General features: G+C 40.8%; 3 protein-coding genes across 7 annotated transcripts in view; all 3 read right to left on the reverse strand.

The window, feature by feature from the left end:
• The window catches only part of grin1b (glutamate receptor, ionotropic, N-methyl D-aspartate 1b), a 46,580-nt gene extending 45,160 nt beyond the window's left edge, over positions 1–1,420 (reverse strand). For 3 of the 4 annotated variants that reach the window (XM_044025755.1, XM_044025756.1, XM_044025754.1), the window contains exon 1: positions 1,005–1,420. In XM_044025755.1, coding sequence (XP_043881690.1) covers position 1,005 — 1 coding nt within the window. In that variant the 5' untranslated portion in view covers positions 1,006–1,420. The remainder of the gene's footprint in view (positions 1–1,004) is intronic. The other variant, XM_044025757.1, reaches the window with a different exon arrangement.
• A 5,573-nt stretch (positions 1,421–6,993) lies between these two features.
• On the reverse strand, positions 6,994–18,534 carry dok2 (docking protein 2). Its single transcript, XM_044027186.1, has 8 exons — positions 18,081–18,534; positions 17,851–17,988; positions 17,147–17,314; positions 14,855–14,963; positions 12,612–12,781; positions 11,026–11,289; positions 10,136–10,240; positions 6,994–9,050 (listed from the first exon to the last, which is right to left on the reverse strand). The coding sequence occupies exons 1-8, from the start codon at positions 18,138–18,140 to the stop codon at positions 8,184–8,186; spliced, it is 1,881 nt and encodes a 626-aa protein (XP_043883121.1). The 5' UTR covers positions 18,141–18,534; the 3' UTR covers positions 6,994–8,183.
• Positions 18,535–19,167: 633 nt separating this feature from the next.
• Positions 19,168–25,991, reverse strand: LOC122769570 (bile salt-activated lipase-like). 2 transcript variants are annotated; one of them, XM_044026198.1, is made up of 13 exons: positions 25,820–25,991; positions 25,495–25,642; positions 23,527–23,646; positions 22,962–23,159; positions 21,998–22,128; positions 21,714–21,821; positions 21,503–21,626; positions 21,235–21,418; positions 20,413–20,616; positions 20,017–20,214; positions 19,821–19,928; positions 19,310–19,435; positions 19,168–19,198 (listed from the first exon to the last, which is right to left on the reverse strand). In XM_044026198.1, exons 1-12 carry the CDS (start codon positions 25,877–25,879, stop codon positions 19,342–19,344), a joined length of 1,677 nt encoding a protein of 558 aa, XP_043882133.1. In that variant the 5' UTR covers positions 25,880–25,991; the 3' UTR covers positions 19,168–19,198; positions 19,310–19,341. The 2 variants fall into 2 exon arrangements, with proteins under 2 accessions (XP_043882133.1, XP_043882132.1); XM_044026197.1 differs by lacking the exon at positions 19,168–19,198 and having other exon boundaries at positions 19,237–19,435.
• Positions 25,992–26,472: the final 481 nt, after the last annotated feature.

A 26,472-nucleotide genomic window follows, 5' to 3' on the forward strand; every position in this document is an offset into this window, starting at 1 on the left:
GAATTTACATGTAGATATAAAACATGCAATATGGGGATCACAGCTAAATGGACTGTAGGTGTGAGTGTGAAAGTGAACGGTTGTTTGTGACCCTGTGATGGTGCCCCGCCTTTGTCAGCTGAGCATCATGTGGAGGATAAAATGGTAGAAAATTGATGGATATTTCACATCATTTCAACATAACAGTGTTCACAATATACACATATGTATGATGCAAAATGAATATATAGATAAAAACATAACAACATAACTATTTTATAATATATTAAGTGGCAGGCCGTATGAAATTGATTGGTGGGCTGCATGTGGACCGTGCACCGCAAGTTTGAGACCTCTGATATAGAGGTTAGGATGTAAGGGTGAGGAAGGAGCAGTGATTATGTAGAAACAAAGATTAAGGATTGATGATGTAGGAGTTAGGATGTAGTGTATGCAGGAGGGAGGAGCGAAGATGGTGGAAGGAGCAAAAATGTAGAACGAAGGAGGAGAGATGATGAAGGAGTGAGGATGTAGGACTGAGGATCAAGGGGTGAGGAAGGAGTGAGCGTTATGAGGATGTTAGATTGAGGACTAGGGAATGTAGATGTGATGACGGAGTAATGAAGATGCAGAAGGAAGAGTGAGAATGTAAGATTTTCAGTTCTCATACTTAAGTCACTCGTGCTGTTGTTCATTTTATAGATTATTTGTCTTTACTGTCAGAATAATTGACTGGTTCTGCTGAGACTCAACAGGAGACAATCTCTGAGTGTCTATACAATAAACCATCAATCAAATATTATGATCCTTTTTTTGTTTTTGACGATTTACAGAAATATGACAGACAGCAGATGAAGTGATCACTTTCTTCAATTACGTCACATATGACATTGTTGTTATTATTAGTTTCATTACCTGCATCATCAAATGAATGGATAAAGCGGTGGACGACGAACGAAAGAATGATAAATGAATGACAAACGTTAAATTAAACCAGAATAAAAGCACAATAAACTGTGACTCACTGGTGTCGTCAGATTTTTGAAGCCGAGCAGCTGTGGATTCCGTCACAGAGCCGCGTCCTTCAGTCTCTTGTTGACGGTGATTGATCCGTCTGGTACCGGTGGGTGACTCAGGTCTGTCGCGGGTTAAAGGTCGTTTGTGTCCCTTTTTGAACTGTTGTAACGGTCGTTCACAGCCTCACACCGGAACATCACACGCACTTGTCAGTCACAGTTAGTCGGTGAAGTCGCTCATCGTCTCGTCCTGTTGATTCACCGTCTCTTCACGGTCATCTGTCCGTTGGACACAGTCACTCGTTTCTTCAGTGTTTGTCTCACCGTTAATTCGTGTGACTCTGTCCGGTGAATGTCGGTCGACGGACGGACGTCCAGATGACCTGATGCTCGCGTTCCCGCGGTCTGCCCTTGGATACTGACGCTCGCTCCCGTGCGCTCGCTGAGTGAGGAGAGGAGGCGCGCGGCTGCTTTGGGCGCGGGCACGAGCGTAATCTCTCGCTCCTGTGTTTGTGATTTAATGAACCGTCGAGTTCCCGCGTGATCGCATTTCTCTGCCTTTATGTATGAGTAATCGGTTTACTTCACATGTCATTATTCGACTATTTATAACAGTGTTTCATAAGAAAGTGTGATTTAGGATTGATGTTGAGATTATAAAAAAAGATACATAGAAATCCAAAATAATCCCGCATGATATATACATACGTGTGGGCTGTCAATCAATCAATTCGTCTGTGATTGACAGTCCAACTCTTACATGGCTGTATTTCATACACGTTTCTTTCTATACTGATGCAAATATAGACATGGTAGTTATCTTATACACATCAAATGTGCATTATATTGTATTATTTTATATTATAAGAAGTCATTTGACTCATGTGAAAGGTTTTATGCACATACATGAAGCATGGAATTATTCACAGTCAACAGATGGGACACATTTGTTGGTGCCTATCCGTGTGTGTGTGTGTGTGTGTGTGTGTGTGTGTGGTCTGAGCTTAATCAAAAGAAAAAAAAACTCAACTATTTAGATGCCACTCTTCTTCTTTTTCTTGTTTGTCTTCAGTGGTTCTGTTTTGTATCATATTCCTTCTTCCATCCACTCTCAAGACGCACAGTTGCCACAGCAACAGGGATGTGGCTCTCGATCCTTATTGTGGTTGCCATAGAAACAACACTCATTCTCATGGCCCCTGTTCACTAGCTATAACCTGTAATTATCACATACACAGTGACATCACAACTGTGTTGCTGTGTCAAACTGATTGATTATTATTGATTAATTATTGATCAATTGTTGGTCATTTTTGTTTACAGACATGTTGAAGATAATATACTGAATGTGACATTTTTTTATTTCCACCTCAAAGAGGTGACATTTTGAATAAAGTCCATCTGTCTTAATGAAAAATAAATAAATATATCAATGTCCATGTGGAGAGGTGGGATATGATCTGATTCACATAAATGGGAAGGTTTTATCACAATGTGGAACAGGACATAAGCCTTATCAGTGCTATGAGCTTTCACAGTGCCCAGTGGTGTGCACAGGGGGGCATAATGGACAAAAATGCTGCATGCTAAAGTGCCCTCTTGACTCTTGAGTATGTGTGTCCCCTCTTGAGTGGTAAAAACGCGAGGACATGCCCTACTGGCTGCCATTCATTTGTGGCCTCTAAAGCAAAATATAATTTTTATAAATGGATTAGGAGAAAAGTGATGCCGTGCCCTATAAGATGCTCTTGCATTTCCATTTCCTGTGGGTGTCCTTCCAATAACAAAGGTTGCTGTTATGAAGTTCCCTACCGTCCATATATGACAGTGTCCTTAGAGGAAATGATATTCAGTTCACTACATACACCAGACTCCTCTGTTAAATTATGAGATTTTAGACATCTCCTTGGTAATTGTTGGAGGTTAGCCCACGTTTTCAGGATTGTTAAGTCGGGTAAACAAGTTCCTGGAAATGTTGGTGGAAAATGGGCTAATGTGGGAAATGATATACTAGTGGTCAGGGCCGGCTCTACCTAATTTTGTGCCCTAGGCGAGATTGCTCTCCGGTGCCCCCCCCATGTGTGATTGAAATGAACAATCACACATGTTTAATTTGAACAACAACAGCAAACAGCAAAAAATCACAACTTTCAAGTATTGAATTACAGCAACCAACAACAACAAACTTTCAGGTAACTCTTTCCAGCGTGTCTTTCACTTCAACTAAAATTGTACACGTCTGGACTTCCTTGCAGGAAAAGCATCTATCATCAAATGACACCTGCCTAGACACTTCACCGTTGATGCTCTTTTCAAGAGAGAACACACAAATGAGGGCGACTGGGAATAGAAAATCATTTTTATTTTCATTGTTTTAAAAAAAAATTTTTAATTTTTTTTTTCTGGAGGGGCGCCCCTCCAGCAGATGGCGCTCTAGGCGACCGCCTATATCGCCTATGCCAAGAGCCGGCCCTGCTAGTGGTGTCTGCCCCACCAGTGTGCAGTAGGTGCCCTTTTAATTTAATGCCTGCCCTTCCAAATGGCTGTGCACAGCACAAACTGTCCCCTTTCAAGTTTCATATGATATACAGTATTGTTATTATTGACTTTGATTCAATAATACAAAGGTTGGTATATCTGTTTGCTCCCTCCTTGCTGTTAGCTTCTGTCTGTTAGCCTGTCTCCCTGTGGCATCACTGTCTCGTGCCTTTTGCTGAGCTCAGCTGTGAACATGAAGTAGGACATGTGTGACATCACAGTTGTATCTCTGTGGTGTTTGGTGTCATGAAGAGAGGGTTCCCTTCAGCTTCCAGGTCAGTAGACACACAAACACACACACAGTGACACTGACCCCCTCAGGGACTCTGCAGGCTACAATGGCATCCCAGCATGCATCTCCCTCTCACTATGCTGGAGACAGAAAGAGCATCACCTTTTCTCTCTCTCTCTCTCTCTCTCTCTCTCTCGGTGTGTGTGTGTGTGGACCTTAATCTGTTTACACAGTCACATTATGGTCAAGTCCCATTAACATATGACTACATTTTAAGGAGGAGACATGTTTTAAGGTTAGGCTGAGGTTAGGGTAAGGGTTAGGATTAGGCCTGTAGTGATTAAGTGATTCTAAAACTTTTTTTTTGTTGGGCCCCCCTTTGGAGGAAGAAATTTGCCAGGCCCCCCCGACTCTCACGATATTGTAACAATGTGTCAAGTATAACATTTATTGAATCAATATTAGAACAAACGTTTCACTTTTCTTTCAATAATTTGTTGTGCAAATAACATTTTCTCTTTTAGCAATACAAAGAACCCCAATATTGCCAAAAATATGAAATGTGCAATTTTAACTATAATAGTGTCATTTTTTAAACAATAAATACATTTGGATAACAAAGAGTACTTTACCAATATCAATAATTTGTTGTGCAAATAAAAAAATTCTTGGGTTTTGGTCGTTGTGAATCATTGTTCTGTTTGGCTGATGTTTGCAAAATATTGCACAGTTTTGTGTCACAATGTCTCCATTATCCAAACCTTGTCACCAGTGTAGGTTTTGTTGTGGTGCGTCACTAAAATGAGTCCGGGTTACAGCGAGACCAAAAGTTCCGCCTGCTAAACTTTAGTTAGGACTCTGAGATGAGTTCAGGCACAGAGTATTCAGTGACATTTTGGCAGATAATTGAAATATGGCTTCCTCAATAATGCAGTATCATTTTATATTGATATAGATATAGAGGCAGGACTGTAGAACCTGATCATGTAATAACCCCAATAATGTAATAAAGTGCATTTACCAATAATGTAATAGACTTTTTACCAAAAACGGGAGGTTATTACATTATCAGGTTATCCTTCATTTCGCAGGTCCTGATAATGTAATAATTCCCCAATATTGTAATAATTTAACAGCAGACCACCCGTTACTTGGGTTCAAGTGGTGATACTATGTAAGCAACACAAGCTCGAGAGCTCTAGCGCCACCAACAGGACAAAGTTGGACATGCATGTATGTACATTAACTTTTGACTTGTTCATCCGTTTTTCAGAAACGATGTATCACTGGAAGTTCCAGTGATACATCGTCATATTGGATCTTTGGCCATCTTTGATTCGATCCACAACCTTTCAAAGGCTTCTCTTGTCACACATTTTGTGCAATCTTCTCCAAACATCGTTCAGATGATCTTCAGACCATGCCACATGAATGCATTCAACATCTTGAAATTCAAAGGCACTTGGCCGCGACAGCCAATCTAACATGACGTTGAGCTCACCAAACAGGAAGTAAGCCAAGTAAGCTGGCATCTCTACAACATAACATGTTTTAACCAAACTTGGTACATAGATTCATGACATCATCCTGGGGACACCCCAACACATTTGGTGAATTTTGACCTCTGGGGGGGTGTAAAACAGGAAGTTAGCTCATATCTATGCAAGGTTTTCATTTATCCAAACCAAACTTCGCATTTAGTCTTTTTGTATTACTTCTTTTTCAAGGAGACCACAAGGAGTGGTGGAGGCCTGGATGCCGAAAGAAAGTTTGAATCCATGTTAAAAATAGTCATGATGAAGACATCAACCATAGAGTTCTAAGTTCTGAAATGATGGCTTTAAAATAAGGTTGCTTTTCTGGATATAAGTTACTTTTGTGTTGTGTGTGTACTGTTGTGTTGTGTTGTGTTGAAATTAAGTAAAAAAAAAACAAAAAAACACAGCGCCCCCAGTGGTCAAAGGTCACCAAATGTGTTGGGTGTCCTCAGGAGCGTATTAATGCCGGAGGGCTGGATGTTCACAAACTCAACACCAGTTTATTTCCTTGGTTTTTATGGTTTTTATTGATTTTTATGCACCAAGATTTTCCCTGACTGCCTGAATCTTTTCTCAAAATGTTGTAGATGGTGACTAAGCCTTTAATCTTTAATCTTTGAATCTATAGAGTGCACATTTATTCTACCACCTGTCATAAAAACAAGAAAACATAAATATGTTAGAAATCTTTCAAAAACTTGTTTGAAACTAAAACTGTTATTAATTTGGTAAATAACAAAGTGAACTCACCTTTTTTATACCCAAAATTGAGCTGGCTCACTGGGCTTCTCTGAGAAGTCAGAAATGAATCAAGCATAACATTCAACCACTAAAACAAATGTTTCTGGTTTTTGTGAAACAGTAAATTGGAAAAGTCATGGAAAACATAACACAAAAATATTATTTTGGTGAAAGAGCTTCTGCATACTGTTGTATTACCCATTACAGAAACATGCTTCTGCCTTTATCTGCTAAATAAACAAAGTTCCCCACCTTTTCTGGAATTGTGGTTTGTATAATCTTAAAATCGCTTAAAATATTAAATTAAGCACAAATATTCACTTGGACTATAACTGTGCAGATTTGGGTGACAACATGTCAAAGATTACAGTGACATAAGAGCTCATTTTAAATGTTAATTCAATGTTAATTTGAAGAATTGTGCATGTTTGGCCAAATTTTTGTTTGTTTGCTTTTGCTTTGAGACACAGTAATTTATAGACCTCCTTCAACATGATAAAATGCATACAAGAAAATGTACAGGAGCCAACAACCTGACCATCATTACTGATGATAAACACAACACAATAATTGTCAGGTGTGCCAAAGCTCAGTAGCATCGTTTTAAAGGGAGAGTTGTGTTTTTTTTAAGTATAGTTGTATGAGGTACTGACACAGGCCAGAACCTGCTTGAGACAAAGATGCTTACACACGGAAAACAAGGCTGCCAGTGGGGACACAGTGAAAAACATATTCAACAAAGTGTTTTTCTTCTTCAATTAATATGAATCATTAAAGCTGATCAGCTGTTGCTGTCTACCCACATACAGTATGTTGTTATGAGTTACCCTGTTTGCCTCAGCAGGGAGAGTTCTCCTCACAGTCTCTTCTGCTACTTCATGGAAATCTGCGAACGGATTCCTCAGAAAATGTAATTGTTGCTTTTCTACAGATGACACTATTCCCCTAATACATTTCATATTATACTTTATTTGTTAATTTAACAAGAAACTGATCGACCAGGACACCAGTGTAAAGAACGGTGCTGACAGACAACACAGTCACATGATCACTGCCTCCAGTATCATCCTCAGATATTAATGCTACACAACATGCAAAATGTTACAATGTAGCAAACCTGTTCTCAACATATCACAATTCAAAGTGGAAATATCATTTTTAGTAATTTAATATTATTAATAAAGGTACAGAACACAACTTATCAGTGTTAACTACAAGTTAATTTACAGAAAGTAATGTCTCTATTACAGAAATAGAAATCATTCAATCACAGGTTTACACACCATTATACAGTTGGTGTGTCATCATGTTTATATTTACACATTTACACAGATGGGTCACAGATTTCTTTTATTCATTTCATTTAGTAGTTGCCAAATTAATTAGCTTTGACATTAGATGTTTGTCTACAGTGCACCTCTGAGGTGGAGCTTGTTCATGTTTCTGTCATAACAGATCAGATACCAGCCACAAGAAATAGATGTTTGACATGGGGATGAACTTACCCCTGCTTTGTCAATGGAGCACAAGCAAAGTTAAACCAAAAACAGCCTAAAAGATTAAGATAGCAAAATGATTGTGGGCAACATGCAAGTGCAAGGTTGGATTTTCTGTTTTTACTAAAAGAAAGAAGAAGAAAAATTGAAATAGACTGAATGCTGCACCTAATATGTGTGCTGTGCTGTCTTCTTAAAAACATAAAACATGCAATACTTTAAAGCAGGTACACATCTGTGTAAATGCATTTATTTTGGTCTCATTTATGAACTACTGTATTTAAGCATACATTATGCATACAATTAGATTGTTGATTCATGTGTCAAACACACAAATTACCTTGTGGAAATGGCTTGGAACTAATATAAGTAATAATAATATTATTCAGAAATATTGTTATATGTCTTTTGTGCACACATGCACATTTTGCCTGTCATATTTAAGCACTGGGACCCCATATACAAAAGTTTAGACCTTTAAATATGTTTAGAGACCATGGAAATGCCCTCAGATAACTGTAACAATGGAAAAAGCTGTGCTGTGTGTAGCAGTGTTAAAGTCACAGAGGGTCACAGGAGTGATCAGTCATTATTAATTTCATAATAATGAGCCAATCTATCTATTTACAGCTGTGTCCAGTCTCTACACCTTCTTCACCATGACGTTGTTGTATGGTGAATCCTGCTCCTGCTCTCCCCGCTCCTGCTCCTGCTCCTCCTCTTCGCGCTCCTGCTTTTCCTCCTCTATATTATCTTCTTCAGTGGTGCTTTGTGTAACAGGAAATGCCCTCTGTGGTCGTTTAGGCACGGCATAATCATCCACCCGGGGATTGTATGGGTACTCGTGACCTTTGGGATCAGCAACTGTGCCCATGAGCCTCCAGGCATCTCCTCTCATCTCCTCTGGGTCGTCATACACTGAGGAGGGAGTGGTGGATCTCTGCCCACCAGGAGCAGCGCCGCAGCCCTCAGGTTCATCATAGATGTGATCTCCTTTGCTATACGTGAGCTCGGGTTTGTCACTTTGGCTCAGGAAGTTGTTTCTTATCTTCATCTCGTCAATGCTGTCATAGAGGGGGTCTGTGACAGACTCAGAGATTATGATAGGAGCCTGATGGGAGCTCAGAATATCCGCCATAACATTCTTGGTGATAATATCAAAGGGGAGGGAGTAATCTGGGTCTGGATTGATTAGAGGGGGGGTGCAGGGGGGAGCCATGATGCCTCCTCCTTCCCTTCTCTCCCTCTTGATTCCTTGCTCTCTGGTAGCCAACTGTGTGATTTGAGAGTACATCTGCTCTGTGTTCAGGTTGGAACTCAGTTTGGGACTAAGATGGTTGTGTGAAGAGACGGAGCCTGGGGCCAGGTTGGGACCGGGCTCAGCGTGGGGCAGAGGGCAGCTAGAAATCATCTTTACCTGGTTCTTACGGGGGACAGGGAGACCACGAGTGTCCAGAGTCAAACTCTTCACTCCGGTTAGTACTTTCTCAACCGGTGGCTCCAGATGAGACTGAGGGAAAAAGAGGGAAAAAAGGGTTATGTACCAATCAGTGACCAATGATCGATCAGATCTCAGTCATTGTAATAGCTAAATTTGTCCAGCAGGTGGAGCTGTTGTGCAGCTCATTATCAGCCGGACAATAGGATGAGAATCATAAGAGACAAACCAGAGACTGGACTTACATTTTAAGTACCAAAACATTAAATCCCGTAACAAAACATCTTTATCAAATCTTTCACATAGTTAGCAAAACTTTGAAAACATGATTCATCTATTTTTCAAATCTGAATCAACTTTTTTTTCAACACATTACACGAATGTTCATGCACAAAACACTTTTAACAGTGTTGTGCTTGGGCACTTTGACTCACACACACACACAGACCCCAATGGTTCATCATTGCTAAATCACTACCAATCAAAACTGACATGCATGTGTTCAATAATCTCATTGTTCTCATGCTCCTTCAACAACAATGCATGATGAAGGAAGTGTATGACACAATGTACCCAGAAAATATCACCAAACCTACAAAGAAATGTTCCAGGGTACACAGAGACATGAAGTCTGTTGTGTTGTAATTTAAAAAACAAACAAACAAAGTTCTTATTTCACTGTGTACAGAGAATATTTGAATTGGATTTAGCTTGCAAAAGGATTATTTCCCTGTTGCTTAGCAAGAGAGTGAATTGCTTGTGATGTAGATGGAGTCCATGGCTTCACTCCACCCAGAGGCATTGATGATTTGGCAGAATTAAAATATTGCTAACTGTAAAATTTCTTTCTTTGACTGTAAAATTTCTTTCTTTGTTGTTAGCAGGCTTCGTTGTCCTATGTTTTCATAAAAATATTAATTGCAGAAATGTGCAAATATCTGACAGTGTCTTTATCAGGGAGTAGGAAACTACTTTAATGTGTAGTCATTATTCAAAAATCTGTACCCATGTAACAGAAAGAGGAAGAAGAAAAGATGAGAAAGAGGATCTTAATCAAACATAGAGGTCTGTTGTCAAAGCTGAGACTCATTCGTATTTTCACAATGTGAATATGACTAGTATCCTCTCCAGTAAAGTAAAACAGCTCCATGTCCTACCAGCTGAGGGCGCAGCTGCTGCTGTGATGTGGTGGAGTTCTCTTTGTGATGACTCATCTGAGGATTTGAGTGTTCACACACTGTGCTGTACACGCCGTCCACGGCCTGCAGACGTCAAAAAACACATCCCGGCACATTCACTCATTAACAGTATGTCCAGCATCAGCTCCAAGGACACAGCATGCAAATATTTAAAGGGATGATTCAGGTGTGTTGAATTGTGGTTGTTTGAGGCACTGACCAGTCGTCAGTGTTGACTGTGGTGTGTGCACCCCCTGTGTCTACAACCAAGACAGACTGTCTAATAAAATCTATACCATCTTAAGTTATTTTAAGAATCTGTTTGTCACTCTTCTTGCTGTTAGGCTTTCCCAAGAGAACAGGAGCTGCTGGACTAATATTGTCTTGTAAGATAAATCTGAATGAAGGATTTTAAATACTGAAGTCACAAAATAACACAACTTACTGATGTAGTTAGCAGTGGCTTAACAACCCCTGTCTGCTGTGATGTGAAATCGCATAGTTATTTGTCTACCAGCAAGATAAAGCAGATAATCTATGGTTACGCATGTTTAGATTTTATTATGTGAGTCGTGTGATAAATGACTATGATCTGTTTCTTCCTTGTGTCTCCACCATGTTTCACTGAGAGTGAGTCTGTTGAGTTCTGGGTGACAGGGGCGGACAGACAGGCACCTCTGAATTTGACAGAGCCTCATGCAAACAAACTTAAAAAAAACAACTAAATTATCACTAAAAAGTTATTTATACATATCACATACAGATTGGCTGAAATGTATTGTGTTATTGTAATGTGTTATTGTAAGTCGCTTTGGATAAAAGCGTCTGCTAAATGACATGTAATGTAATGTAATGTAATGTCAGCTGACCTGAGGAGCAGGGGTCTGTGGGATATGGCTGCGGGGCTGAGACAGTGGCAGTGTCCTGCTCTGGGCTGGCAGCGTGTTCAGGTTCTGTGGCATCTCTGGACTCGCCCGGTCCCCACTGGAGGTCTGTCTGTTAGGGAAGGAGATCTTCTGCAGGTTGATAGCTGCTTCCACAACCTGAAACAAGGTGTTTCCCTGTTTGGTTTCAAACTCGAAGCTCCCCTCGCCAGACTCACACCTCCGCCCTGCCTCGAAGGAAAAGGTGGACTGAAGACAGTGGACAGAGTTGAGATTTAGCAAGACATCAAGCTTTGAGTATTGACATTAATCAGAGTGTAAAGTTGTCCTGGGCTGTCGTCATTTATAAAAGAGTGCATACGTCACATGCTAAAACCACGTACGCACACGCACCACCAAGCAATTTTCCCTTTCCCACACAAAATAAGCGTACATGGATTAGTCTTATACCCTGCTGGTTATTTTTCACAACATTGAGAAGAAGTCATGGAGCTTGTGAATGAGGTGGAGATGACAACAGAAATATGAACTGTCCACTGATGAACTGTCCAGGGTGTACCCCGCCCATCGCCCTATGTCAGCTGAGATTGGCACAGCACCCCCCGCGACCCTCTGGTGGAGGATAAAGCGGTAGTGGGTGGATGGATAAAGAAAGAAATGCTAAAGCACATCGTTATTTCTGACCCTGGAACCAGCAAAATAGCCCCAGACCATCACGTTTGACAGTTGATGTCACACACAGAGGAACCATTCTTTTGCCTACTCTACGGCATACAAAAATCCTGCGTGATGAACCAAAGATTTCTATTTATTTTTTTCATTTATATGTCCATAACACCTGGTGTTTCATGGCACAGACAATCCACTTTTTCTTATTCTGATGTCTTAGCGATGGCTTTCTTGCTGCAACCTCTACCTGTCAAACCTGCAACTCAAAGTTTTCTCTTCACAGTTGAAATGAGTCTTGCTTACTACGACCACTATTAAGCTGTGCTTGAAGCTGTTGTCCTGTGAGCCGAGTGTCCACCAGAGATTGTGACTGCCTTTTGATGGTGAAGGAAACTATATCCACTGACACCTTGACTTTCTCTATAGGAAAAATCTGAGAGTGAAGTATTGTTTTTGGTGGTTCTGTCTGTGTCTGCACTTGCTTGAAATATGAGCAACCGAGGCCCAAGTATTTTGACCCTTCTGATCTATAGTCAGACACTCTACTGTTGCACATTCTGACCGACAGAGGCTTGTTGCGTGAATGGGGCAAAGTCTGTCTCTCTTTCATTGTTAATTGCATTTTTTCCTCACCATTGTTATAACGACACAATACTTATTATGATCTAACAGAACTAGAATCTGTGTATTTTGCAGACACCATATGTGTCAGCAAAATATTCATACACATGGATCAGATTAGGTATACACGTGTGCAGAACTTTTAGCTTGGGAGGAGGCATATGCCATTTACAGGCCTCATTTTGTGTGTACGAATTGGTTATAAAAGAGGCCCCTGGTCTTGTCATCAAATGTCCTGGTCTGTCTCACTGCTGTCTGATCTGTGTGTGAGTGTGTGTCACCTTGTCTCTTCCAAAGCGGCGCAGGTATCTGTACGGCCAGGTGAACATGACGTCTCCTGTTTTATGAAGCAGGTGAAGAGCGTCCCTGTCTGCTCGCAGGAGACCGTCTCCTTTCAGTCTGCAGCGGTCAGATGCCTCAGTCCTCCTGACACACACTCTGAATTCACGCACTGAGACAGACACACAATATCATACAAATGGACTGATGAAAGAAATGATTGATACGTTTTAACACAATATAACAATTCAGATATTTGATCATCAGTTTAAATAATTCCAGCTTCTTAAATAACAACCTCATATCTCAGTTAAAGTCACATTGATCTAAAAATGAAGGTGTGTTACGGTGCTACAGTGTAACATGTGGCGCTGCAGCTCATGGTCACGTGTCATGTGACTATGATTCCTGTAAAGATTACAAACTGAGTCACATCTTAAAACAACCAACTCAGAATTCATGTGCCCATCAAAGCTGTGTGAGGTATTGAGACATAGTCAGCATTGCTTGTGCACCAAAAACACAGCTGAAAACATGGCTGCCAGGAGAGAGACAAGGAAAAAATGATTTTAACCAAAAAATATACTCTCCACCACCTTAAGTCTACAATAAATATCAAAAACATGCTTTTACTTGCCAACAGACAAATTAAGTTTGTGTCCTTTAGTTAACAGATTATCCCCAACACCAAAGTCGAAAGAAAATGTGAAAATGTGTGAATTTACATTGCAGCACACAGGAGTTGTTGATCCACTGCTGCCTCATCTATCAATAAGTTCAAGTTACTTCATTATTTCAGTGTTTGAAATCCTTCGCTCAGGTTTAACTCTGTGACGCAAACTTACCAAATGAGGCAGCATTAGACCAGCAACGTTAAGATTTAGGGCTTTTAAGACAGTCAGCACTGACTCTGAGTGTTTGCTGCAGGTGTGTCAGGTCAGGATGTGGGGAAACAGTAGCTTCTCAGCATGGCCTCAACGATCTGACAAAATGTAACTGGTGGTTAAAAAAAACAAAACAGTATAGTAGTACTAAAGATAGTAATACTAGGATGTCCTTGATCCATATAGTATACTTTGCAGTGTGACAATCTGAGTAGTTTTGCTGCTGAAACCAGCTTTCTGTAGAGAGACAGGATGTCTGTTCCTTCGAGATCAAAGCCGAGTTTCCTACAGTAGTTGTGAGGACACTGATAGTAGTGCACTCTCTTGCTCCTTACCTCGAACATAACTTTATTCTACAGAACTTTTCAAGATGAGGGAACTGGAGGATATGCTCTCACAACGGCTCACAACAACCACAAGTCCTCATAACCACTGAAAGACACACACACACACACACACACAGGCAAGCAGGAACTCGAGTTTCCATGACACAACACTCACACATGTCATGTGAAAATGTACCAATACAAACGCAGAGTCAGGATCTGGTGTTAAAGAAAGTGTCGGTTGCATCAGTGCATCTACAAGTCTCACCCCTGAGCTGAGTGTTAAGTCCTGAGCTTCAGGTTTCATCATGAGACTCCAGATAACAGACACATGTTAAGGATTTGTGTGTGTGTTTGTGTGTTTGTGTGTTTGTTGTAGTGCATAAATGCATCACTTAAGCCACAGGCTGCTAAATTTAGCTGCAATGGGGGAAAAAAAGTTTGCAAGAGGAAGTGAGTTTTGGTCGATGGTGCAACAGAAGAAGGGGGTGGAACTAAAAACTGTTCACTGCACAAAAATGAAGAGTTGAGAATGAGGTCTGAACTCAAGGATTTAAGGCTTTTTAGGCTTTCATCTTAAGTCAATTCTGCCAGAACACATAAATCATAAATAAAGAGGTGTTCAAGTTCCACTTTTAACTTCCTGTGTACAGTTCCCCTGATGTGTCTCTGCCCATCATCATCATCATCATTATCATCATCAGGGTCTTCTTAACTGTTACAGACAAATTAGTTTGCAGATTTAAATGAATAGTTCAGGTATTTTCATCGGAGCATCAGGTTCTGAGGTGTGGTTTTATGAGGTACTGACACATATTCAGCAGTGACTGTACTGAGTGTACCTCCTTTGCCAAGAACCAGCTTGAAACATGGACTTGAGTTCTCACTAAAAAAAATGTTTGTCAACGGGGACACAAGGTTGCCTCTTTACCTTTGTCTTTTCTAACTGCACACAGGAGAAGTTGATCCACTATTGCCTGCGCCAGTCAGTTAAAATGAGATGTACCCAGAGACAAACAGCTGTTAGACATGTACCTGTGTCTCTGCTGCTGTATAGCAAGTTGTCCTCCATCCCTCCATCCTCATCCACCCTGTTTCCTCTCTGCAGGCTGCCACGCTTCCCACCAGGTTCCGTCCAACTCATCTGACACAAACAAAAACAAACTGCACTGAGTACAGACACCTTTATTTAAAAATCAGTGGGAGATTAAGTGCATTATTAATGTCTGACTGATGACAGTCAGAAAAAATCAAAGACATTTGATGCATCCCTTGCATTTTATTAACTTGATATTTTATTATTTTATGGTCTAGTTATGTGTACTATACCTAAAGGGATGATGTGATTGGCTGCTACTTTATAAAATGCATACAAATGTCACATATAGGCAAAAAGCGAATGTTTGACTAAGGACTGCGGTGTTATTTAAGTGTCCACCAGATGAGATCTTGTGAATTATCATATATTGCTTTGTACCAAAAAAACCCCCCAAAAAAACAAAGTGACAAAACAGTCAGTTTGCTTCCTCATTTCAAAATGCCATTACACATTTGACACCAACAAACCAAGACAATTGTCTGGGAATTGAAGCTACAGACTGTTGCAGTTTTATATGTGGAATGTGAATCAATGCAAGACTTGAGCTGCTTAACAGTCTGTGGTCACTGTTAGCGGATTCTCCTCTTCATGATGTACATAATCAATAATCAATAATGGCATCTGAATAGCATTATGTCTCTCAAAACGTCCAGTGTAAGCCTCGGTATCACTGGAATCATCATGGACACTGATGCTCCTGCACACCTGCATCACACATACTGACTTTTGCACCTTTCATTGTTTACAGTCCAGATGGTCTTTTTTATCTTAGAGTCTGACCTCTGTTTTTCACAAAAACAAGCTGACACATTTCCATTGCCTTGTGGTGAATCTCAGATTTCAGAGTTCAAGCCCAGAGAACTTTAACTTGAAATATGGCTTCCTCTTTCTATATAAGAGTTTCATTATGCATTTTGTGATGCCGCAGCAGTCTGTGTTAATTGATTAGGATTTTACTCTCAAGTACTCTCATGCACATGTGGCTATGTCAATCACAGAAGTTTGATGGTTTCTCATACAATACTGCCTGATGTACATTCAGCACCAGTTTCCACCCTCAGTTTTGCAAGAGCCAATTTTTGGCTCTTAGTCTTGGTGAGTCTTGATGGTGTTACTGCAAAGAGCCACATCATATACACAGGCACACATGAACACCCAGATCCAGCCAGATTTACTGTAAATGTCACACCAACAACATAACAGTATGGCTTGCCATTTTGTTCAACAAGAAAATATAAACTCTCCCACTCGTCTAAAAACGTCCTGTTCATCTTCGTATTTTCGTTTTTTGTGTTCTCACCAATGAGGTTTTCCCTCGCGCATGTGTGCGTTTGATATTGAACAAAGGCGAACATGCGTACACAAAAAAAACCCACAAACACATTATTTGATATGAACGTAAGGGCCGCATGAACTAGGCAAAGAGCCGTATGAGGCTCAGGAGCCACGGGTTGGCCAGGTCTGCACTATTAAATATACCTTATCGTTCTTGCAGACTGTTTTTTAAAGTATGTTGCACCCCATTGTATTCTATATGTACATATATATGTACATATATATGTATATATATATATATATATATATATATATGTGTGTGATATATATATATATATATGTGTGTATACATATATATGTGGTGTGCTAAAAATGCTATTGGACCAACCACATGCTGGGTTCCTCTAAATCAGGGGTGTCAAACTCATTTTTGTTCAGGGGCCACATACAGCACAATATGATCTCAAGTGGGCCGGACCAGCAAAAATAGTAAAATAATAGCATATGAACAACAACAAATCCTTTGTTTTTTTCTCCTTTGTCTTACATTTAATGAAGGATATTTTTACAAAACATAGCATTTCTTGAGAAATATAAGTGCAATTTCAACAATATCGTGCCTAAATGTGCTATTTACACAGCACACTGGATCTATGAAGGCACTAACATTTAGTCACAGGTATCTGGAAGTGAAAAATATTGCATTTGACATCATGTTTAGATTGTTTATCGTAGCGTGAAATTTTAACAAATTCATCCTGTGGGCCGGATTGGACCCTCTGGCGGGCCGTATGTTTGACACCCCTGCTCTGAATGAAGTAGCATTTTCTGGAGTGTATGTAGTTTGATTTATTTGATTTATAAAAAACATTCTGAGTAGATTATGTCTGTTGATATACGTGTTTTCTGATGTATGTTGAAATAAAAACCTCAGTGTGTGTGTGTGTACTTACAGGGAAGGCAATCTCACACAGTTTGTGTGTCCAGTCATCCACTTGCCCTCTGTCTGCAGCGAACACATAGATCTTGTCTGTGGTCTCCACCAGGAAAGGTGCTGTATCTCTGGGACACCCGTCTATCTCCACCTCTGACACTCGGATACAGTCTGACAAGCGGATCACCTAGGAGACGTGCACAGGATGTTATCACCAAGGTAACAGTGCAGTAGAAAATAATCACAAGGAGGCAATACAAAAATATCAGAAAGATTGAGACTGCAATAGAGAAACATACACCTTGTTGTACACCACGTCAAGGCGAACAACACACAACACTGCATTCTAAGTAGTTTGGTACAAGTGAAGGACAAAACATAATATGACACAAACAGAGAAGAGTTCATTTCATTTAAGCTTGAAAAGAAATTTAGAATAACACAGTAGAAGTGATTCTAACATAACTGAGCATTATAGAGTCCAGTAGAATCCAGGAGGGACAGTTGAGTCCAGTATAGAACAGTAGAGTTCCCATTGAAGTCCAATGTGGTCATGTCAAGAGTTCAGTAGAGTCTAATAACAATGTCAAAGTCCAACAGAGTCCAGTAGACCTCAGTTTGGTTGAGTAGAGTCCAGTAGGGTTCAGTAAGTCCAGTAAAGACTAGTAGGGTCTAGTACAGGCCAGCACAGTTAAGCCCACTAGAGTCCAATTGTATTAGTACCTTCTTGTGTTCCTGCTGTTTGCGCAGACTTCTGTCACTTTTATCTACCGTTCCTCCATCTTTACACTCAAAGAACTCCAGCCTGGAGATGGAGCAGGAGCTGTCTCTGTACAGGACACTCCACACACGTTTCCATTTCTGCACACACACACACACACACAGTGCCAACATTAGCTCAGGTGTTAGCTGTATTGTATTGTTAGCATGTGTTTTCTGTTAGCTGTTTGTACCTTTCCAAACCTCTGCTGCTGCAGGTACAGAATCCCCTGTTTCCTGATGTCCTCCTCCATGACAGACACCTCCTCTCCACTCCTGTCCTCTCTTCCTTGTTGTCTTGCTGCACTCAAACTTAACTTTTTCCCTGTTTGTCCTCCTTATTCTCTCTGCTTCCTCTGTTGTTCAGAGCAACCTTCTCCTTGTCGTCCACTTTGTTGTCCTTTTTACTCCTCTTCTCACCCTCCTTCTTACTCTCCTCCTCGACCTTCTCCCCCCCTGTGTTGCGTATGAATCATTTCTTCAGACATTAACTTCTTCCTCAATCTTTCACTCGACTCCTCTCAACTTCTTTTGTTTTGTCTCTTCTTTGTTTGTTGGTTGAATTACTTCTCTCAGTCCAGGATGTTGAGTGTATACCTCTCCTCTAACTAAGTCTTTATCTCCTCCCTCTCTTGCTCTCTCCCTCTCTCTCTCTCTGTGGTATCAGAGTGATGCAGATGGAAGATGTCATCTGTTTCCTGTCTCTGATGTAATGTGTAATGCTGAAATAAGTGGCTGTGGGGAAACTCTTTTCAGTATCATTTAGTTTGTAGTATTCTTCTTTCTTTCCCTTTGGTTACTTATTGAGTCTCCATCTTCTCTCTTCGGGTGTTTCTTACCACCTCATTCATTATGTGTTGCACAGACAATCTCTATAAAATCATCATGGGCATCATAGTGCCCCCTAGTGATCATGTCTTTTTGCTGATTAAAGTCAGTGATGGAGAAGTCCAAGTACTTTATTCAATCAGGAGACACATTTCAAAAACAGGTCCTCTCTGCTGGTGAGGTTAGGCTGTTTGAGCATGAATAAATGCTCCACCTCCTCATGTGAGGTGATGTAGGGAGGAGGGAGAGGAAGGCTAACAACCTTGAACAACATCAAAACTTTCCACCTTAGGATCATTTATTAACAAGAGAACAGTAAACAAGTCCACTGATGCTGCATTTAATACAATTCCCTTCTCATTTACTCTTTCACAGTAAAAGGTTCATGGATGTTGTGTAGGAGTTCATAAAGGACAGTTGGTGTAACAGAGGAGGACACAAGGAAGAAGACAAGATGGAGGCAGATGACTCGCTGTGGCGACCCCTACAGGGAGAACAAAAAAGAAGAAGAATTCTACATTTGATGGTTTATTATTATTTTATCATTATTTTCATTTTTGAATCATACAATTTATCAAGTAAAAATCCTCCATACATTTGTAATTAACAGCTAAAATAACAGTGGCATCAACAGTTTCCTCCCTTGTCTTCTTCTCTTATGGTTGGCAGGCTGCAGTAAGTCTGTGTCCAGTAGTCGACATAGTTTGATCTCAGGTCGTAGCTGCAGACACCACATTAGACAAAATCAACACAGTCACGATCGTGGATGCCTGTTTAGGTGTGGGTTAGTGACTGGGAGGGATAGATATAGTAGAACTCAGTGAACTAGAGCATGTGTGGCAGACAGTAGCAGAGTCAAGTAGAGGCACAGTAGGCAACAGAGAATGCAGCATCTTGAAATGAATGTAGAGTAGATCGTGGAACAACCTAAAGTATTCATTTGCAGCTCAACCCAAGTGCAATCATAAAAAGAACAATCATTGTTACATGTCAAAAACAAAGGTTGCTGAAGGACAATAAGACTTATGAAATAACGAAGGTAAAATCAAGCAATTAAGAATGTACATATATATACATTTGTAGTAGAAGACAGTAGAACATAGTACCTGACAGAGTATTTGCTCATCTTGTGGTCAATGGTCAGGTGGGGGTGGTGGTATTTGGTAAATTCAGGCCAAGGCACTGGGACTTTATTATCACCTTTACTGGGATCACTGGACAGGAGGAGAAAATCTTTTCATACAGTGGACACAACATAACTGCCCCAAGGGTGTATGTGTGCAGTGTATGCTGGGAGTTTACCCAGTCTTGGCAAAGTTGGTCCAGTATGCAATCATGTAACCAGCCAGGTCTCGATGTCGTGGAAAGTAGATCAGCGGGATGGAGAAGGGTTTACCAAACAGGTACTGCAGTTCCTCAGCGTGCTCTGCACCCACCCAGCGAGGGAATCCTGGGATTCGTGTCTCCATATTGAAGAGGTAGGAGAAGGTACGGGCACCACTGAAGGACAAACCAGGGGAGGAGAATAGGAAATGTAAATACCATTTTAGATTGGAACATTAGTTTAAACTTGGACCCAGAATCAGGTCAAAAATATTTCCCCACACTGTGTAATAACAACAATAACAATAATAATAATAATAATAAAGATAAATCTGATCTGTTCATTTAAACTGGGTTCGTCTACCAATCACTGACGTGGAGTTGTTGGCATGCAGTTGGAGGGCAATCTGTGTCGGGACCAGGAAAAGGAAGTCAGTCTCGATGTCAGCCACTGTTTTCTTCACCAGAGCTGGGTCTGGAAATGGCCCCCAGAGAGATGAATACACACTGTAGGCTGAGTCAATGGCAGCAGTCCCCTTCTTTTTGGTTAGCCCAGCCAGGAGACCCTTTACTTCATCCCTAAGGACCAGGAGATGTGCTGGTTAAATACCATACCATCACATTTACTGTCAAAGTTTCACCATGACAATTTCATAGTTCATACATTTAAAAGGAAAGATCAGGGTTTTGAGCAACTAGACTTTGTTTGTTTTTTTCAAGAAAAAACAAACAAAGTCTAGTTGCTCAATGTGAGCTGACTCAGTGTGTTGTGACACATTGTCAGTACTGACTTAGTTGAGCAGAGTGTCATTAACCATAATCAGCTTATGGCTGCATGAGGGACATGAGGAAAAACACATTTTAGCCACTTACAAAAGGCTGATCTAAGAAGATTTATATGACTGTCTTGTGTCAACATTATCTTAAGAATATGTTCTGATTTATCTGTCCGTTTACAAACTTACAAGCTGGAAACGGGATGGGGTTTGACTGAAAACATAAAAAACAGTACCCAAAAGAAGTTTAATTTAATTCTGCTGCTACATTTTCACATCTCAGGCTTAGCCATGTCTGGCCGATAGTCCTGGTACTGAGACAGCAGTAACTTTTAGTTCAGCTCAGTCTGAGAGTTTGATTGAAGACTCCAGATAACACATCAAAATAAAAAAAAAATCCCCACAGTGTTGCTGTACTAACACAGTGGTGGCATTTCTTTTGTTGATTGAGGGAACGTCAACTCCAGCAAAAAAATGGCCGTCCATGCTGTTGACTCCAGCCATGTAATCAAATTGAGCGGCGTTGTGGAAGAGATGTCTGGGCTCATCTGGGATAAAGTCACCATCAACCACTGGAGCGAGTTCCAGTAGGTCCATGACCACGCCTACAGAGGGGACAGACAGTGACTGAGACAGGACATCAAACAGTGCTTGTTTTTGTCGTAGTCTTGTGTCCCAATTGGTCTCACCTTTTCCCAGAATCAAGAAGACATCTATTTTTCCCGCCATGGTTAAACCAACTGGGTCACTCATCTTCAGGCAGGTCACCATGTCGTCCACGTTGGCCCTCAAACAGCCAACTTTACGGGCAATCTGCAGAGACACAAATATGTCCAGACATTAGGTTCAACACAAAACCACATGTAAAAATCAGCAGCTTCATATTGTCATATCTGTCACCTTTTTTGTGAGGGAGATGGGGTTCTGCTGAAGGCCCCAGGGACAGAGGGACACACCAGACTGTGTGATTGCTCTGCGGAACAAGCCTTTATTGTAGGGGGACAGCATCTGGGGACAAAGACAGAGAGATACAGATTAGACGGAGGTACTGACACAGTCAGCACAATCCAAATAAGATCTACATCATCTATATGTGTGTATATACAGTATATATATATATATATATATATATATATATATATATATATATATATATATATATATTGGTTTGTTTTTTTTCTGACCTGGAAGCTGACGCTGACAGCTCCAGCTGATTGGCCAAAGATGGTCATGTTGTATGGGTTTCCCCCGAATGCTTTAATGTTCCTGTGGACCCAGGCAATGGCAGCATGTTGATCCCACAGACCATAGTTACCTGAGAGGTAACAAAGGTCACATGATGACAGTGAGATCCTATTAACAGTCACAAGAAGTTGTTGTCTCTGGTTGATTGTTTTTCCACTCACAAACGTTCAGTAAATACAACAGAGCAGATGCATAATTTCATGTGGTCTGAGAGCGAGGTGGTGGAGATTAAAACACCTGAACTACTGTGACCTAGAGACTGATGGTCTGATTGTGCAGGTCTACACCGCTCATCATATCTGAGGACCGTTAGCGGCTGAGCTCACAGTGTATTTGCCAACACACAGATATGGCTCCAAACAAACCACACCTCTGATACGAGACATGCTGGGAAATCACCAGAAGGCAATAACACAAGCTTAATCTGGAACATGGGGCTGTGGCACTTGGATTGAGAAAACATCACCCAGTCACAGTTTACTCGCACCATCAGTTGACTTCTGAATAAGAATGACTCACTGTAATTGTGTTTCTGATGGTATTAATCACTACTGTTCATTAATGTATGTGGTTAAATTACCTCTCTGGAATAATGACAATACCGCGAACCTTATATACAATTTTATGCATCATGATAAAAAAACACTAGCAATGAGTCGATCATGGTAAATTTCCATTTTCAGGATTGTCTACAATGGGGAAAATCATTGTGATAGTTCAGTTTGGTTGTATGAGGTACCGTCACATAGTCAGCACTGCCTGATCTGTGCATGCCTCCTGCTGGCCCCTTGTGCTGGGAACTAGCGTAATGCTAACTCTCACTGAAAACATGGCTGTCATCTGGGACATAAGGAAAGATAGATCTTAGCCACTTGTTGCATTGTTGTTGTCTTGTGGTCACACCTGGTAGTCGGGAGTCTCCGGTGCTAAGAAAACCCATTGTACCAACTCTGTAGTTCACTGTGACAATAATGACCCCGCCTCTGTCAGCCATTTCTTTCCCGTCATAAAGTGCGTCTCCGAGGAACTCCACATCGTTTGACGCGCCCAACAGGAAGGCACCACCATACAGGTACACCATCACAGGGAGGCTCTTTGACACTGGACACAGAAATGGAGAAAGTTAAACAGACTTCCTCTGTGTCACCAAATACCAAAACTTGCTGGCATTTGAATGAATGAAGGTACTGTATGTTGAGAAGCCCACGGTTATCAAACACTTGATTATGCATGGAATAAATGTGAGGGCAAAGAAGACAACTGGGTCAGTAAACGCTTAAGAATGTTATTGTCACCCATCCATCTGTTTTTATCTCCTTTGTCCTCTTGAGGGTTGCAGGGGAGGTGGAGCCAATCCCAGATTACATAGGTTGACAGGCAGAGCACAGGTCACCATAGATCCATGTCAGATTCCTGCGTGTGCATGTGTGTTAATGGGTGCATGTAGGAGTGAGTGTGCGTCACCTACATGATCCTCTTTGTGGAACAAAGATGTTAAGGTAGAGACAGTCTTCACTGCCTTGGGTTTTTGTCTGCAGCAGCGTCACCTGCAGGCAGCGATCCCGATATTTTGTGGCCTTCAGGATTCCTGGAAACAAAAGAAACACAACAGCCGCACCAAGGCTGAAAGAGGCTACAGAGGCTCACAGAGGCAGTAATCTTGCTTTGTATTGCATTTCTCAAAACAAAGTAACAAAGTGCTTTTTAGAAGTGATTTAAAAGATATCCCTGATGATGCAAGCCTCAGCAGCAACAGGATTTAAGACTGTGCCAAAGTAGCTAGGATCTTAACAGGGATGTTTGGCTTGACCCTGAATATAGCAAATTGCCATAGTTGACAAATTTAAATTAGACTAAATTAGACTCTAAATAAGAGCAGATCTGACTGAGAGGGAAACGCTTTGATGCACCTACTTTTGTTGTCCTCAGAGGTACATATATCTGAGTATCATCAGCATAACGATGGTGCTGGATATCATATTTGAGAGTATTTGAGAATGCCACAGGTCTATATTGTAGCATGATCTACACAGTGAACTGTTGTATTGTACTGTCTGTCAGAGATGGGAGTAAGTCATGCAAGTCACAAGCAAGTCAGAAGTCAGTCAGTCAGTCAGTCATCATCTAACCGCTTTATCCTCCACCCCACCAGAGGGTCGCGGGGGGTGCTGTGCCAATCTCAGCTACATCGGGCGATAGGCGGGGTACACCCTGGACAGTTCGCCAGTCCATCGCAGGGCCACACACAGCTAGAGACAAACAACCATTCACTCTCACACTCACTCCTATGGTCAATTTAGAGTGTCCAATTTACCTAATCCCCAAATTGCATGTTTTTGGACTGTGGGAGGAAGCCGGAGAACCCGGAGAGAACCCACGCACACACGGGGAGAACATGCAAACTCCATGCAGAAAGGCCCTTGTTCCAACCGGGGCTCGAACCCGGGTCTTCTCGCTGCAAGGCGAGAGTGCTAACCACTACACCACCGTGGTTTCGGTATAGATGCACTCATCATATCTAAACATTAAACAGAAAAGAAGAGAAAACCATCTTTATCATTACCTTTAGTTAAAACCCAGCTACAAATCCTATATTATAACCTATATTAGATATTAATATTAACTGCAGTCAAACCTGGGAACTGCAGACAATATTGCTGGGACATTATTCACAGCAGTCAGACGGTAAGAAAATGTGGAATATGCCATTTCATATACTGTATTTAAGTCCGGTAACTGCAGTTCATTGTGTTTCAACTTACTTTAGAAAAAGCCACTATCCAACATTTACCACAAACAAAATCTTTTAGAGCATTTCTTATGTTCTAACTCAGACCAGAGAGCAGAATAAAAACAGCCAAAATTAAAGTTTCGACATTACATTATTATAAATAATTTGAAATTTTCCATCTCACATCTTGAAGTCAATTTCTCTTTAATTAAAATGCATATTCGTTTCAAAGCCAGTTCTAAAATGCCTCAAACTTGATGTTAGCGCCCATATCATAACCATTGCTTGAAGTTGGCCCAGTATGAGGTACTGGCTTATTATTATTATTATTATCTTATCTTATTATATTATTATTTTATTTTGAAATCTCGTTAATTTTGCAATAGAACCTTCCATAACTGTAGCCTCTATCATCCAACTATGGCGTTACATCCCTTGGTGGGTTGCCAGGTTTGTATGCAAGTCCACCAAATAAGGGACCCAATGTTTTCTGTGTTTCAAAAACAAATCGCAGAGTTAACTCTTCCGTAAATATTCCGTAAAACAAAATGTGAAGTAATTTTCGAGTCATTTTACTCAGGTTCAACTTGTCAAGTCTAAGTCAAGTCTTATGTCCTGAAATGTGTGACTTAAGTCAGATTCAAGTCAAGTCATGTAACTCGAGTCCCCCATCTCTGCTGTGTGTTGTTGTGTGTTATGGGTTACCACTCCATCCAGGGTGAGGTTTTGGTTTTTCCCACTTTCCAGGGACATCAGCGAAGGGGATTCCCTTAAAGACATCAACACTTCTGAAGAGGCCCATGTTGTGGCTCTTTCCCTCCACCTGCCCCCCCTCCGTCTGCACGACACCCAGCTAAATACATTCACAAATACTGTACATTATTAATGTGATTAATATGATTGATAAAGTCTTTCACAGTTATTCATTTGTTGACACTACGTCTTACACTACACTCACACATCTGCAAGGACAAGTTAATTGCCCCCAGTTGCCCAAATTCAAATTTAAATTCCAATTCAATTCACTCACTTTTGCAGCTGAAGCCAAGTTCAGCCCGATGCTGAAGACAAGCAGCAGCATCATCCTCATCTGTTCACCTGTTCACTTGAATGTCACCTGAATGAAATACTGCTACTTATACTGTGGTGAAGAGGTGGAAACTTCTTATCTGCAAGAGAAGACATGAGAAGACACACAGATGCTGCACACACAAACACACACACACACACACACACACACACAACCACAGACAGACACAATCACTCAGTGACTGCCTGCAACCCAGATGCTGACTACACTTGGACGCAGCTCAGAAGGGCAATTCCCCCTTATCTATTCTCCCACAAATTCTAGCCAACTTAATTAAAACATGGTAATTTAAAGGGTGTTTCAGATGCAGGAAAACACATTTCTATTAGTCATTTGACTAATGAGACCAACCAATTTAAAAAAAATGTTTTAAAAACAATAGTAAATGTGCCAATCAAATTATTAGATACCTTCTTTAAAGCTTCAGGTCTTAGTCTCGATCTAAATTTGAATTAATTCTCATCAAGACTTGTAGGGGGTTCAAATTCTTAAAATCCCAGTCAAACATTAAGGAGTAGCAATGGATGTATCTAATTTTAATCTGAACAAAAATTGACAAGATCTTGTTTAATTTTATTTGGAAAAGGAAAACT

This window comes from Solea senegalensis, linkage group LG5, assembly GCF_019176455.1.
Source record: "Solea senegalensis isolate Sse05_10M linkage group LG5, IFAPA_SoseM_1, whole genome shotgun sequence".
Lineage (NCBI taxonomy): Eukaryota > Metazoa > Chordata > Actinopteri > Pleuronectiformes > Soleidae > Solea > Solea senegalensis.